We start from the raw sequence: 17,605 nt of genomic DNA, 5'->3' as shown, positions 1-17,605 counted from the left end.
AATATGGCCCCTGTATGAGAAAAGTTTGGACACCACTGCAGTAGAAGGTGGACCAGAGCCCATCGGGAATACCCCTTTGATCTACTCACTGCTGACCAGCGAGACTTCTCCGTATGTGGGAAAAATGGTCGGATAGGTCTTACCAGATATCACTAAGTTGCAGAATGGTAATCCCTTTAGCTCTCTTAATTCATGCAGCAGTACTAATTGCCTAAAGGACAGAAATGCGAACAGTGCATACCGCGTTAATTCTCTCCTAATCTGTTCGCTATGTGAAAATTTTCTTGCTCAACGGAAAGTATTTTAAATGTAACTTCTAAGGGAAATTCAAAATAATTCGCTATAAAAGGACTTCGTTAAACAGAGTTCCGACTGAGTAATTTAGAATTATAAAAATGGTTCTACAGTTTTATATAGAAAATATCATAACAATAGACAGTGAAAAATGCAAATTTAGTTAAATAATTTTAAGCTTATTTGAATAGTAGGTAAACATGTGAAATATGGAATATTACAAATTTCGCAAGTGCTTTGCATCCAAATGTCATACATCACTGTTAATAAAGGTGCCAGTATACCGTTCTGTTGCGTACCATCCCAAAAAAAAGCAGCACTGTGCGTGCTGCTTTTTTTTGGGATGGTACGCAACAGAACGGTATACTGGCACCTTTATTAACAGTGATGTATGACATTTATAACTGCATAAATAACTGCACACAGTTATAACTGCATTGGGATATAAATTTAGGCTTATATTTTTGTATTGAAATTGAATCTAAATCATGACTCAGACCAGAGCAGCAAAGCAAAAAGCTCAAGCTAATGGGAGTGTTGTGGCTCAGGGGAGAACTGAGAGGGGCAGCTGTCCTCTGAATCACAGCCTTTTAAAATGTACTGCTTTGATTACTTTTTGATGTTTGTGGAGCAATCAGGAACGGGACATGATATTGCCAAGGGGAATGTCTTTGTGCATGCACAATAAAATGAGTGTGAGGAAATCAGATGCCAACTCAGCATTGTTATGGAGAGCTTGAAGGACAGGGCGGATGCCCTCAAAGGATTTAAATTGAGGGGCCCATCAAGCTCTCAACCACACACATCAATGCCAGAGCTTGCACATCACGCAACACGGCGGCCACCCCAAGGCAGAATGCGCTGATCCCACAGGAATCGGTGATGCTATTGTCAGGGAAACGGGGAATATATTGTGCAAAAAGGATAGGTGGAACAGGACCAGAGTATGTCTGCCAGGGGGGCAAAAGTTGATGACGTTGTAGAGTAGATATCATCTTTTAAGGGCACAAAAGGTGATATTGTCGTACATGTTGGCACTAATGATATTAAGAGTAGGAGACTGGTGGAATTACTTAACAAGTACAGGTCAATTTTGAAAAAAAAAAAAAAAAAAAAAAAAAAGCCTTCAGTTAGGGTTGAATTTGAAAGCATCTGCAATTCTGCTTAGACACGATAGAGAGTATATGATGAGAGCCTTGTAGGTCAATTTGGTCCTGGAGAGATTGTGCAAGGCTCAAGGGGTACAATTTTTCTCAGCCTGGTTTGTGCTTGTTAACAGAAGACTGCTTTTACAGGGATGGGATACACTTAAATGGAAAGGGTGCAAGAATATTTGCTGATGCTATTCAGGCAGTGTTAGGTGGGTTGGAAAACTGCTAGCTTGGATTATCAGTCACCGCTGGCAGAGGTGAAAGTGATTCTTGCACTGCTTCTATTGGAATGAGCAGCAGCCTGAAAAACAAGGTGCAGGGGATTTCAGAGACTGCTGGGAGTCGTTGCAGAACAAGTAAATACATGGGCTGTGTTAGGATAGCAGAATAGGATTTGTTTGATTTGGTTTGGATTTTATTGGCACATTAGCAACTAAGGCTATAATGCGCCAAATAAGAATAGGAATATGTATACTTGCATGTACACCAATGCTAGGAGTTTGGTAAATAAATTTGATGAATTTGAGGTGTTGGTCAAAACATCAAAGTCAGGTATTGTTGGGATATCAGAGACGGTGTCAAACAGATATAAGGAATGCAGAAATGAAATTTGGGGAATACAATGTGTACAGGAAGGATAGAAAGGGAGGAGGGATTATGCTTAGTTTAAGAAACACAAAATCCAAGGAAGAACAGCCAGTCGACATGGCTGGACAGTGCAGTGTAGAGTCAGTTTGGTGTGACACGAGCACTGGGAAATCAAAATTGAGAGTAGGAGTGTGTTATAGGCCTAATGACTCTGATGAGTATAATAAACAACTGTACAGGGAAATAGAGTGGGCCAGTAAATCAGAAATGGCTGAGAGGTGGCAACTGAAGTTGAACATTAACAAACGTAAAGTACTGCATGTGGGTAGCAGTGACCCCAGAGTAATGTATCAACTGTGTGGTACTACACTCAGGGTGGTAGAGAAAAGGACCTGGAGGTAACTGTGCAGTCAGATATGAAGCTTTCTGAGCAGTGCAGATGATCTGCAAGAGTAGCTCATGGTGTATTGTCAATGATATACAGGAATTTTTCTAGCAGGGATAAAGAGGTGATTATCCTCTTGTATAAGGCAATGGTCAGGCCACACCTTGAGCACTATACTCCACACCTCTATACTTGTATAGAGGTCTGGAGGCTTCATTTTAAGAAGGATGTAGAGCTGCTGGAACAAGTACAGAGAAGGGTAACAAGATTAGTGAATGGAACAAAGGGTTGCTCTTAAGAAGAAAGGCTTAAGTTTTGCAAATTACAGTGTCTGGAGACTGGGCACCTGCAAAGTGATCTGATTGAGGTGTATAAACCCTTGGATGGTTTGAGCATGCTCAATGCTGATAGGATTCTTCCATTTGTTCAGAATAATTGCCTGAGAGGGCATAAATGCAAATTGAGGAAAGACAGTTGTAGGATAGATGTACAAAAGTTTGCCTTTAGCCAGCAGATGGTTGATTGCTGGAACAAACCTCCATCTGTCGTAGAAGTTGATAGCTTAAATAGATTCAAGGCAAAAGTAAATAAACATTTGGAGTGAGTGGATGTGTGAAATAAGTTTCGCTTCTCACCTCAACCGTACCATGTGACCTTCCTGTCAATCATTATATGATATGTCCGTTCTCATCTAACTAGACTTCCAGTAGATGGTTTTCATGAATTTTTTTTTTTTTTTTTTTAATTTCGTTCTTTTAGAACAATTTGTCATCAATCACATAGGCTATATGCTCTTGTATTTATTTATTTTTTTTTCTGAAAAGTAACATACAGCATACATTAACCATAAATTTTCTTTTGTGTATATAAGAATGAAAGCAGAATAAAAGAAATTCACAAAGTTGTATATTTTTTCAAGGTGATTGATAGGAAAGTTCACGTGACACTGTTGAATTGGCAAGTGAATGTCACTGAGTAGGCGGTACTAACAATTCACTACATGGCCAGCACATGAAGTTTGAAGTGTGTGTATCAGCAAGAGCTGCAGTCGAGTAATTTTTACAATTGCGGAAACAATGTCAAAGAGAAAGTGTTTAAGTATTAATGATAAAGTAAAGATTCTTCATGATATTGACCAAGGTTTTAAGAAAAACAATGTTGCAGAGAAATATGGCATACCTGCAAGCAGCTTATCTATGATTTAAAAAAATCAAGAATCAATTTTAAATGCAATTGAAGGGGAAGCAGACAAGAAGCGAATTAAGTTGTGTATATACAAAGATGTTGATAAAGCTGTTCTAAAATGGGTGCAATCCTTTTCCACAGAATTGTGGAAAAGGTTATTTGTGGAGAAAGTGTTAATGTAAGCAAAGAAGATTGCAACAGCTGGAGGAACAATACCTTAAAGAAGATTTTGGAAGAATATGAACCTAAGGATGTTTTTAATGCTGACGAAATGGGTTTATTCTTTAAATATTTACCGAATAGAACACTTGCTTTTAAGGATGATAAATGTTTTGACGGAAAACAAAGCAAAGAAAGAATCACTGTGCTAGTTGGGGCAAATATGACATGAAGTGAAAAATTAAGACTTTTAGTCATCAGAAAATCAAAAAACCCAAGATGTGTTAGAGGCACAAAATCTTTGGAAGTTGACTACACCTTTAATAAAAAAGCATGAATGACAAGTGATATCTTTGAAGACTGGATATTAAAACTAGACAGGCGTATAACAAAAGAAAAAAGGAAAATCGTGTTGGTAACTGACAACTGTCCGGCACATCCTGCCAAACTTAAGTGTGAAGTTGTGTTTTTACCACCAAAAGTAATGTCAAAACTTCAGCCAATGGACCAAGGCATTATTAAAAATTTTAAATTTCATTATCGAAAGAGAAAAATAATGAAGATTGTCAATGCATTATCAGAAAATAGAAACTTGGAGGTTGCAATTAACCTTAGAGATTGCATCTCTGAACTGGCAAAAGATTGGACAAACGATGTCACTGAATACACTATTCAAAATTGTTTTTTGAAAGTGGGATTTGCATTGAATACAGAAGTCGAACAGCAACTGGACGAACAAGATGAACTGCCCCTTTCACAACTGAAAAACTTTTGGACCTTATTAGAATCGTCTGGAAACATCAAAAATGAAATAACACTGGATAGTTATGTTTATGTAGATCAAGATCTGACTACAACAGAACATCCAAATGAAGATGAAATACTGCTGAACAGTGTTAGACACCAACCATGATCACGAAGAAATTAACGATGATGCTGAAGACACATCAGAAAAATACGGTGACATTAAAGAACAACCCGTAGAAAAGCCAATTCGTGAAGAAATGATTAATGGTTTTAAAATGGTTCGTATTGGTCTACAGTTTTGTGAAAATGTTCCTGATAATGCTTTGAACGCTCTGAACAAATGAGGTTTTCTTTGAGAATCAGACATTTTTTAATTGTACTGTGCAAACGAAAATTAGATTTTTTTAATTTGTGATACTTACTGGCAAAAATTGTGTAAACGTAATTTAAATAAGTGTTTTTGAAATAAAATACATTAAAAATAAATGTAGATTCATTTTCATTTTCTAATTAAATAACAATTTTTAATAAAAAAGATTCTCTGTATAACGAAATTTCTCTATAACGAATTTTTTTGCTGGATTTATCGAATTCGTTATAGGGTAAGTTCGACAGTATATGGAAAAAAAAAAAAAAGTAATAAATACCAGGTTTCTATTTGTCTGACAATAGACACTATGCTAATGTACACGCACGCACACACTCCCTGGCTAAATCAGATGCCAATTTATTATGAGAAATCAGATACCGGATTATTTGATTTATTAATGAGTAATACTGAGAATAAGTAGTTAAAATAAAAATTGAATAAATGGAATTTTGGTCTCTAAGCTGAAACTTAACCATGTAATACAAAAATAGATATAGAAGATTATTGCATCAAAATCCAAAAGGTAAAGATTTTTTTTTTCATGAATTTTGCAATATTTTTTGCTACTTTTTTTAAAAATTATGTTTTAATTTTTTGACAAGAATTAATTAGGAATGCTAAAATTGAAGAACTTAAAGAAACTTAGAATTTAATAAATGTAACCAACTCCCAAACAGAGTTGACACATGTCTGGTTTTGCCCTGGACAGTGCAGTATTTCAGATTACTCTTCAGTAAAATAAACTGAGAAAATCCTGGACATTTAAATGCCTGGTATTTTGTAATTAAGTAAATTTTATGGGTATTATAATTTTATACATTGGTTAACTTTAAGCTTCTCATCAGCTTCCATTGTAGTTAATTTCTTGAGTTATAATAAATTTTGCAACCACTGTTGCCACAGGCAGAATGTATTGTTTAATTCTTTATAAACAAGAATAAAAATAAAAAAATATCAAATAACAAGAATAACAAATTTCAACTGTTATAATAAAATTTCAAATTCTATCGACAGATGAGAATAAAAATTCATTTTAATTAATTTCTAAATTTGGCTATTATTTTATCTCACTATTTGTCTGACAATGGGAAACTGACTTTTTTAAATGTTGCTAACTGTTTAAGCATTTCTATTGGGTGTGTTCACTTTAATTGAACATCACAATAAAGCAGCTTAATCTCTCGTGTGGTAGATTAGTGTCATTTAATTTAGTTCATTCCCATAAGATGAATAACCACATAATGAGACTATTTCAATTAACAGTATTAGTATTAGCTATATGCTGCAAGGAAACCAGAAGCTTCGGCTGCACCATAAAATAATTTTTTTTCATTAATTTTTTACTTAATTTTTAATTGTGTTTATTTGATTTTTAATTATTGTTAATTATTTCTTACTGTAATGTAAGATTTTTGATTTTTTAATTGTTTTTGTTTTAATTTCTGGAGAGTATCATATGGAAATGTTCCATGTATTATATCGAGGTAAACTTCTCATTCTTTTATAAATATTGATATCAACGTAGAATGTATTGAGCATTATAGCTCTGGTTCATATTAATAAATAAATAAAATAAAACTTGAATAAATGTTTGGTATTTTAGTCTTCAAGTTGAAACTCAATCATGTAATATATAAACAGATGTAGAAGATTACTACATCAAAACCTGAAAGGTAACAAGGTTATTTTTTCACGAATTTTGCAAAAATTTTTGCTACTTTTTTTTTAATAAATTGTTTTAATTTTTGACAAGAATTTCACTCTGAATGTATGTTGATCAATCAACTCAAAATAACACATTAATATTTAAAAAGTTATGTACATCGTATTTTTTATAAAACAAAAAAAATTCCATGAAGAAACACTCCACAGGCCAATCACCACCAAAACTCTGTACTTGTAACCCACTGGCATTTGGAAAAATGCCCACTTATAACTCACTGGCATTTTCTTTCAGAAAATATCTAACAAAAAATATTTTTAAGAAATATTCTTTAAAGAAGTATCTATATCAAGAACTTTTTTTGAGCACATTTAAATATATGATCAAGAACAGTTTCAGCCATTATGGTTCCATTATTTTAAAATATTTCCTCTAAAAGTATTTAATACAGTTAATTTTAAAAGTTCGTTCTAAGGACAACTTGTTACCTTTGAATGCATAATTGCAGCCAGGAAGCCAAAACAGATGAGGATCAACACTGTCACAAACAACATTCCTCCCATCATAGTGAAATCCCACTGAGTGGAGAAAAAAAAAAAAAAAAAAAAAAAGTTGTAGTAAAATACATAATAAAATTTTAACATTAAAATGAAAGCCACTTTTTTTCCCTGTAAGGGATGTATAATAAATAGAATAAGAAACTCATTTAGCAACATGCATGTGTAACATCAAAGCATGGCTTACGTCAAGCCTTTACATTAATTACTAATGTAAAAGATGGAAATAACACAAAACAGAACAGTGTAGCAAATCACAGGACAATAAAATTTAAAATTATATAAGACACATAAAGCTGCCAAAATTATTATAAAACCTAAATGAAGTAAATTTGGAAGCCACTGAAGAAACCAGCTATAATACCATCCAAATAAGTTGCCATGTTTGCTTAATTTTCTGGTTTTTGAAAATATGTTCAGTCATTAACATGTTGACTGCCAAATACAAGCTAACTCGTATTTGGCGATCTGGCCCAGGACGCTGCATAAGGGTTAACTCAGACTGGCATGACTTGCCTTTCAGGTGCAGTATATTTGTAGCAACGAGTATATTTGTAGCAACTACATGCAATTGATGGATAGTGGGCTTCTGGGATAAGAATGAAAAATCAATCATGGTGTCAGAAAACAGAAAATTTATTCACAAATACAAAGTATTACTAAAACTTACGAAAATAATAGCGTTTTGTGGTGTTTTATTTTTCCCTTGTACATACTCAACATGGCTTAGTCGGGCGTGTGTTTTTTTTCTTTTTTCAGTTGGTGGTATAGCCTCTAAATAATGAATTTCACATTCAGACCTAATCTTCTTTAGAACGTTTAGAATTTTTTCTCCAATCAAAGATTCAATGAATGTTTCTCTGAATTTTAGAGATTTTATGGTGGAACCTGTAACTTGATGGAAAAGGATGTATGCATTATGTATATATATTTCTAAAATATGTAATGCAATTTTTTTCGACCATCTGATGGTTTTTCTTAGTACTGAATAATACGAGAGCATTTGATCCGATTGATCTATGCCGGACATTCCGCTATTGTAATCTTGAATTATGTTTGGTTTTATCAAAATTTTTCCATTCTGGTTACGTACCTCGACCATTTCAACATGTTTGTTAGAAATAGTGAGAACATCTCTTTTATTCCTCCACTTACATACTACAACAGGGCCATTTCATTGCCATGCAACTTCCCCCTCCAATTTTTTGCATCACCAAATCTTTTGGATTTTCTTTTCTGTTGGTGCGTAATGTTCCACATAAGTTTTTCGAGCAGACAACAATTTCGTCAGAGCAACAGAATTATAAAAATTGTCCATATACAATACATATACCTTGTCTAAGTCCTCAAGAAAGTACAACACAACTTCAGCAGTGTGACCTATGTTTTGTTCAGTTTCTGATTAACTGGAGTAAATTTTTATTTTCATTAAGATGGACTCACACAGTTCATAAAGTTTGATTCCATATTTGTGCTTTTTATTTTTTATGTACCGGCAGAAATTCAGTCTCCCATGCCACATCATCATCGACTCGTCAATACAGATGTTTTTATTCGGTACGTAATTATTGCGCATAATATTATTGAAATGATTCAAAATCGGTCTTACTTTATATAACCTGTCAGTATATTGTAATGAATTATCTGCAAAGTGAAAATATCGTAATATGAACTGGAATCTACTTCAACTCATAAATGATCGCCAAAACATAACATTATTATAGAATGCACTTGTACTCCAGTAATGCTCTATTGAAGGAAAAGAACAAGGATCCATTTGCAACAAAAGTGTAAGAAACACTTGTTTCTGAGATGTCAGTATCTTTCCATTTTGATGACATGGCAGATTTTCGTGATTGTTCACATTTTTCAATTTCTTGCAAAGCGTATAAATTAGTTTGTTCAAACTAATAATGTAAGAAATTCTTCTGAAAAATATAGGCCTACCAATTTTTGTACACTAAGTTCTGTTGTATCCATTTTCAAACCAACGTTCTCTTCGAAAATAAATTGGAGGATTTTGTGCTATTTCATTCCACAAATTGTCATTATTTGATGTACTTGCCTGTGGAGAATTAGGATTATCTTCAGGGTGGGAGCTGGCTTCATCTTCGCTATCCTCACTTGAATCGTTAGAAGGTTCACAATTGTCATTGTCGGAACCAGACCCGAACGGCTCGTCAAAAATCTCTTCAAATTCTGAGTCACTCATATTAGCATAGAGCTCAAGCCCTTCTTCAGTCAGTGGTCTCTTCTTATTCATGTTTTGGGTTCATTTTTTTTTATAAAAAAAAAAAAAAAACTTAAATTACTAAATACAATGTACATGGCACAGCGTGTCACTACTGTGGATTTACGCACAGCACCGACTCATATAGGGTGAATTCTGCAAGTAACAATATGTCTGAGTTAATCGAGTTAACTCAGTTGGCTGCTGTGAAGAATTTTCTATTACACACGGCATCTACGAGATAATTTGAGAAGCTTTTTTTTACGAGTTTTGTTGATGAATATCTATTATAATTTGGGTTTTGAATAATTTAACATGCCTAACTCAGATTGGCATCGGAGACCCATTTACCCGAATAAGCCATGGTAGTCAATGTGTTAATCAAGCAGCTTTCTGAAGAGGATTAATTTAATGGCTGATGACTTCTCTATTTTTTGTTTTACTCTTTGTTTTATTATGGTTTTCTGAATATAATTCTCATATATTCTGTTGGATTTTTGTATATGGTATTTCACTGTTTAAGCCTCAGTTGATTTTTATAATTTCTGTCATTTTTATCTGAGACTTATGTGTGCCCTTTATTTCACATACAATTTTCTAATATTCAAAGTTTTGCCCACACTTGATGTCCATTTCTTCTAATATCTTTCCCTCTTCTTTTGTTCATATTTCTGCTATAATCTTTGCTGTAAATTTTCTCACATCTTTGGAGTCCCGCTCATCTATTTATGCACAGTATGGTTTACCATTGAACTTTTGTGATGGTTTCACTTCTTAGGTATTACTCTAGTCTCTTCTAAATTTACTTCATTTAAGTTTTATAATAATTCTGGCAGCTATATACTTCATATAATTCTAAATTTTATCATGTGGTATTCCTGCTGTAAAAGCTTTGTGGAACTTCCACAGTCCAAGATCTGTATTAAATTTGTTGGATGGGACTGATGACAGTTATATTAAACTGGAGAATTTTCTATTTAGCAATAAAAAGGTGCTAATTGTTTGTTTGTTTGTGTGTGTGTTAATTTTGCTCTCAAATTATTATCTATATGAGACATAGATCAGAATGTGGTATACGCCTTATATCTTATCAACATGTCTTTGAAGAGGAGGATGTGGCTGCCCACCTTTGTAAAGTGTTGCATTTTTTCCCCTAGCTTTATATACATTTCCCTATGATTCATTGTACTGTTCCATTTTTATGTTATTTCTACCCTTTCCAGTTTGTTTATATCGTGGCTCAAATTTGTCTCTGCTGCTTTGCACGAGTCATGTCAGCTATGTATTTCAGCTTTTATTCTGCTATAATTTATATATATAATTCAATTTATTCCAGTTTTATTGACACACGCGTGCGATATTACTGTCTTATACTGATTATCATAACTCAAACTAAATGGTACTATTCTGATTTGTAGATGATAAATATAGGCTCAAGAACATGTTTTCTCATTTATATAGTGTTGAAATTAGTTTAGAGAAGAAAAAAATAGAGACTGAAGGGATATTAGCTTAGAATTAGTTGAGGCATATGATGCAAGAAAGCAAGCTTATACAGCATCAGCCAAAAAAAAAAAAAAAATTGTGTGTGTGTGTGTGTGTGTGTGTGTGTGTCATAAAGAAAGTGCAAAATAGTTAAATGACAAACCCCAGGGGCTCACATCTGGTGAGTATGGGCTTGGCACACCCAGGGTCCTGAGCTGGATATCACCATTCTTCTCTTTCCTGGTGATTCCTTTCTACTTCGCTCGCTTGCTTGCGCTCCTCTCTCTCAAGGTAACTCGAGAAATTTTTTTTGCCTGGTGCAGCACAAGCCTCGGCTTCCTTGCACCATGTGGCTAATAATAATAATAAAAGTAGAATAGAAATATAAAATTGAATAGAGGGAAAAAATAAAGATAAAAACCAGGTAAAAATGATAAAAATTAGATAAAATCTTATCATTATGTATTTTACTTTTTTTTTCCCTCCTTTATTCTCTTTTACTTTTATATATCCCTTTAATCTCTATTTCTCCCCCCCACCCCTCCTTCCCTAAACTAATTAATATTCATCGTGGGCTTTCTCTGGTTATCAGTGGCCCTAGTTTATAAATACTCTCCACCCCCTTTTGTTTTCTCTCTCCTTTTACTTCTATTTTTATTATACATACTGAGAAGTAGGGGTTCATCAATAAAAGATGAAAGTATTGAATGTCAATTTTTTTTTTTTTTTTTTTTTTAAATATGTTGGACTGGCAAGTTTGGTGTCAATAAACACATAACATGGGGAAGGAATTTTTTTTTGTCAGTTAGTGATGTAATATCTACATCACTAACTGGCAAAAAGGGCGAATCCTGTAAGCAAAATGGAATACATTACTGAGCATCACATTTTATGTGTAAAAAGTTTTTATCACATTGGAAGTTTTGTTACAGTGCAGAAAAGGGGTATTTACAGCCTATTTACAAATTCGTGGGTATTTACAGCCTAGAAATACCCACGAATTTGAAGTTAAAAAAGTTCGAAGTCTGATTCTATGAGAGACAATAGGAAGTGTGTTATTGGCAGAAAGGAGTCCTGTTCAAGTGCAAAATTTTTAGCACTTTCTCATGGCCTTCTTTTTGCCCCAGAACCAGACTGAATTTTTTACTAACTTTTTTTGCAAAAAAATCACTTTAACCTCAATGCCACATTTTGGAAAAATTTCAAGTTTGCTAAAATCTTGTCAAACAAAAGGACACCATTCAGTGGTGTACTTCTTTCTGACAAAATTTTCCTAACTTACATACATCTGTAGGCATTGAATCCTTTGGTAATTATTCCATAGGTTCCAAAATTTGACTCTACTAAGTAACATGAGAAAGTTTGTAATGGAATATGGTATGTAAAACTGCATTTTAATGCAGAACCAAGTAGTACTGTATTAAAAAAAAAAAAAGGTACAAATACCCAAAATTCTTAACAATCTTATGGTATACTGGTATTTAAATAAACTTTTTCCTAATACTTACCTTGGTCTGGAAAGCAAAAATTGTTAGCCCAAGGCACACCACCTAAAATACAAAGAATATACATATATAACATTTAATATTATCAAACAGTTTTCAATTGAAAATATACATTTAAAACCACTTAATTCAAATGAATTTGAATGAAGAATAAAATATATACGTTTCAGTGAATGAAACATTTCATATCATTCCTCCCTTTATGTTTCATTGAAATCATTTTGCCCATGTGATTTTAGTCAGTGATATTCTTCAAGAAGTGCCAGCCAAGTAGCCATCACACAATGCTCTTGAGTCTTTCAATAGAAAGTGCTGATGATGCACACAATTCATATATTGCATATAGAATTCCAACAAAATTCACTCACTTGTTTGATTTGCTTGTCCAGCTTTGAAGTTAAGATAAAATTGGTGTGCCTGTTAAAGGATTGGAAAGTTGTATTCTCTTTAAATATGTTAAAAGTTCTACATTTGCTACACTCTCAATGACATAGCAGGTTCTCAAGAGGGTATTGGGAAGGGACTTGAAAGTGAATGGTCTTTAATTCTAACTAGTTTAATAAAGAACAAAGAGAGAGAGAGAGAGAGAGAGAGAGAGAGAGAGAGAGAGAGAGAGAGAGAGATATACAGTAGACTGTCGAAATAATGGAACATTCGAGCTAATGCACATTGAGATCGGATGTTTACAAACAGCGCAGATGTCTTGAAGTGCTGAAAAAAGAAAACAGAAAGTAACATGATTACTGTATTTGTTTACGTTCACCATTTTGAAAGTGAATTCTTTCACTATGGCTGGTAAAGTTAATCAACTTCATACAGAGAGGAAAAGAAGAACATTAAAGCTTAGTGACAAACTTTATATAATCCAAACTATTACATTAGGGTCACCTGGAAAGTTAATTCATATACCCATGTGTATTGTCTTTGTAAATTGAGTGTGTTTTCTGGTCAATCTACCTGTTTTGCTGGACAAAAAACCCCAGTTTCTGGGGGAAGAACCTTGCTATCTAAGCCTGAGAAACTCAGCCACAGAGTAAAAAAATCCCATAAAAGCTCCTTGCGTCAATGATGGGATTCAAACCCGGGCCTCTTCTACCTGGTGTGGGGAGGACGTTGATGATACAACTGTGCTACTGCACAGACAAAACTTGATATAATAAAGAAAATAGAATGGGGCATAAGCAGGAGTGTATTAATGGCAGAATATAACACTGAATCGTCGACATATATGTTTTTTATGTGCAGTTAATAAAATTGCATTCTTAATCTCTCTATTTCTTACTTAGCCTCATTATTTCTGCATTAAATATATTAAAAATAAAACTTTCTAGATAACGGAAAAATCTAAATAATGGCACAGTGAATCCCCGAACGCACCGTTATTCTGAAAGTCTACTGTACATAGAAAAAAAAGCAAATGTTCTAATGGGTCACATCAGCAGTGAAACACTAATAAAACACTAATAACACTGGCCACCAAAAAAGAATTGACCCACATTAATTCCGAAAATATGTCTATCATATCTTTACTGAAAGATATGCTACAATATTAGTAACTTAATGACCAACCAATTTTAACTATCATACAATAATGCATATACCATGTTAAAAATGAGTCCTATCCATTTTAAAATACTTGAATGAAACATACACTGTACTACATATATTCTATTTCCTCAGAAATGTTTTCCATGCAGAGGGTTTCAACTTTGCTTTCCCTCTTAGGAAATCAGCAGTAAATCTCCTATGGTGGTATCCCAGTGACATTGATACTGCTTCTCCATTGTGTATGACATGATGAAAGCATTATCCTTGCTCATCACTTACATCCTTCAAATTCAGAGGGTGGTGGTGGGGGAACTAAGATGGGAATGAAGAAAATGAATTTGAAAGACATTCGACAGCCACATCGTTATAACATTGCAGTCAAGCCATCACCAGATATTCATAATTATCTTCTTTCCTTCTTCCAAGAAATCCATGCACAACTGTTTTAAACAGCTACCAAGCTGCTAGTTCAAAATCCTGTAACTTTGTTTCAAATTATTTATCTTTGAGGAATATCTTTATTTGAGGCTCAATAAAAATTACTACTTACAGTTTTGCATCTGTTAAATTGGGAAACACTACTCATTAGGTAGCACAATCTACTTCCTTCTTTATCCAGAACCCCCAAAAAATTCTTCATTAATCCAAGCTTTATATGTAAAGGTGAAAGAAGAACCTTTTTTGGTTCAACCAGTGAACATATTTTATATTACTTCTCCAGGTAAAAATTTCTCTCTTTTTTCCCAACTGCTGTGCAATGTTTTTCTGTTGCACAAACATAGAAAATAATAGTATTTTTTAAAACCTCCCTGCCAACTAACGAGTAATCCAATTATGTTACAATCAACACAGACATTCCAAGAAAAGTCATGGTACTTTACTGAACTCAGGATATTGTACATATTTCATGTTTCCTTCAAGTCAACAGCGGGAAGTAGAGGAACTGAGGGGAATGCGTTTCCATTGTGCAGTGCAAAACTGCTTTTAAACTTAATTTTGAGGCATCAAGAAACATATGCCATTCACTAGGACTGTGTTCAATGTCCAGTTCGTTCAGAAGACCAATATCTTTACAGAAACAGTCTTCCATAATGAATAATTTTAAAACACTTTGTGATGTTTTCAATATATTGTAATTTTAGTTCCTGTTTCAAATAACTTCCACTATTGTAATCTAGAACCAAGGAGTTCTGCTTGCTCTCTAGATCACAAAAAAGTCTTTCAACTCTTCTTCCTAATTAAGTGCAGCATGTTATACTTTTTTAATGGGTAATCCAAGTCTGTAGAAGTGGATGGTCCAGCAAATTATGCAACACATAAATCCTCTCTATATTTACCACTACTTCCTTTATCCTATGATTCTAGGAAATTGGTATCTGCAGGTGTTAATTATGTGGAAAAAGCCTTATTGCAGATGATATGTCAGGATATTTGATGCTGTGCTTACCTTTTCTGGACATTAGTGATTTCATGCAGAAATAGTAATTTTCAATGTGGTTGTGTGGTTCTCAACCACGCCAGAGGAAAAGCAGAAGGCATACTTTTAAGTTTCTCAGTGACACTCTCAGATTTTGGTACAGGTAATAGAGCACATATGTGGAACCCAAGTTTTGTCCTGATTACCAATCGTGCAACCTAAGTACAAAGATTATGCATGTTTAGTAATACTGTAGATTTTCTTCCTCTGAGTTTTGGTTGTAAATTGTCCACATATATATATATATCAGAAATTGTCAGGGTGATTCAGACACTTCCTTTGCTTCTGCTTAAACATTTCAACAATAGCTATTTTAACATGTAGTCCTATGTATTAGTTCATATGTTTTACACACACACACACACACACACACACACACACACACACACACACACACACACACACACACACACACACACACACACACACACACACACACACACACACACCGTCTCAAAAATACACGGCATAACTTCAGGAATGAGTTCCTCATATGTAGACAATAAAATTATTTTATATCAACACAGTTCTGGAAATGCTTGGCTCCCGAGTTATTAACCAGAATGTCTCATCTCCCACAGGTGATTTCCTTCATCACAAGGTACTGACAGAATCTGGTGGTTTTCCATTCCGACCATGTACTCAAATCAGGAGCAAGCGGATATGCACTTTATGTACGGCAATGCTCTGGAGGCTGGTCGTTTGTAACACGAAAGGTTCCCAGAATGAAGATGTCCAGACAGGAAAACGTTTGAAGATATCCATCGCCACCTTTGTGAACGTGGGACCTTTTACACCTTGTGCTGCCAACAGAGGACAACTAAGATCTACGACTCCTGAAGTAGAGGAGGAGATTTTGGATATTGTGCATGCCACTCCTGGAATCAGCACACCAACTGTATCCTTACCATCTGCAATGGGTACAGGCCTTGTAACCAGCAGATTACCCTGTGCAAGCAATATTCTGCCAGTGGTATTCAGGTAGAAGGTGGACATTTTGAACAATTACTATAAGGTGATGTGAACAGTTAAGTGTCATAGACAGACCTTCGAAACTCGGAAACCAAGCATTTCTGGAACTATGTTGATATAAAATATTTTTATTGTCTACATATGAGGAACTCAGAAGTTATGCCATGTATTTTTGAGACAACTGTATTTGATAAGTGTATTGAGTAGGGTTGCTGACCTGTCAAGTGTAATTACAATGGAATAAATTAAGAACACCTGCAAGGTAAAAGCAGATTACCTGAAAATAAATAATAAAATTAAGAACGTATGAAAAACGCCTAAACGATACGCATCAACGTATCCAACTGCATTATCCCAAAAGGCCTCCGCTATAAGGCTCCATTAACAACACTCAATAAGGGCGCCTCCGTAGCCAGGTGGGAAGGAGCAGCAGTGCGTAGCACACGCTTCTTGATTAGACCAGGGTTCGAGCCCGTCACCACCAAATACGGAGGATGCGGAAAAGTCAGGGAATGACCACCGCATATTTCCGGAGCAATATGGCCTTAGTTGCTAATGCTCCTAAAAACCAAATAACAACAACACTCAAAAGGATCATGCATGTTTCAACTTCAGCCTGCAAACACTGAAATTGTGGATTACCCATCTTCACAACAAAATCAAGAGAGCCAACTACAACAAATCTAGACTCTTACAAGAACCAAGAGGTAGGATCTCACCAACAGTATTTTCTAACCTTATTCATATTATTTGTCGCCAAGCTAACCGTACCTCTGATGCTTACCAATCACGGCAGCAATAGAAGTTTGTGAATTTAAGCAGAGAAGCCCACTCCTCGAGGACGAACACCCATTCAACTAATAACGTTTTCTTCGTATTAAATTTGAGCAGCAAACAATTATCCGCTGAGCAGCTCAACGTTTTGACCGCCGGAATGAATTTCGATGTCTTGCCGTTGAAATCACCGATCACACAACTTGCCATGGGAGTGGAAGCAAGCATTACCAACCTCCCCGAAGAAACTGCTAATGAAATCCGCTTCAAAACGGCCTCCATCCTTCAATGCACATGGCTCGCTCGCTCCAATCTTAACCACTGACAGCACGCTGCTCTTTCCTCCACAAGAAAAGACAGCACAATTGTTGTGCTTCCCGCAGAAAAGGGACGTCACACTGTCATATTAGACCGGTCAGATTATCTAGAGAAAGCCTCGTCCTCCTTCAAGATCCCAACGTCTATGAACCTGTGACAGATCTGCCTATCAAAGTCTTGGGACGCCTGGAGTCAAA

At 34.9% G+C, this 17,605-nt stretch overlaps 1 protein-coding gene across 2 annotated transcripts in view; it reads right to left on the bottom strand.

The window, feature by feature from the left end:
* Positions 1-17,605, bottom strand: part of LOC150083628 (protein lifeguard 1-like) — a 144,950-nt gene that overhangs the window by 35,186 nt on the left and 92,159 nt on the right. For both annotated transcript variants that reach the window (XM_090377398.1, XM_090377397.1), the window contains exons 8-9: positions 12,323-12,364; positions 7,031-7,120 (exon numbers count right to left, since the gene is read on the bottom strand). In XM_090377398.1, coding sequence (XP_090233524.1) covers positions 7,031-7,120; positions 12,323-12,364 — 132 coding nt within the window. The remainder of the gene's footprint in view (positions 1-7,030; positions 7,121-12,322; positions 12,365-17,605) is intronic.

Source organism: Mastigoproctus giganteus, chromosome 7, assembly GCF_048544385.1.
Source record: "Mastigoproctus giganteus isolate SK-2022 chromosome 7, ASM4854438v1, whole genome shotgun sequence".
Classification (NCBI taxonomy): domain Eukaryota; kingdom Metazoa; phylum Arthropoda; class Arachnida; order Uropygi; family Thelyphonidae; genus Mastigoproctus; species Mastigoproctus giganteus.
Note: the sequence above shows the minus strand (reverse complement) of the source record. Positions and strands in the feature narration are given on the sequence as shown.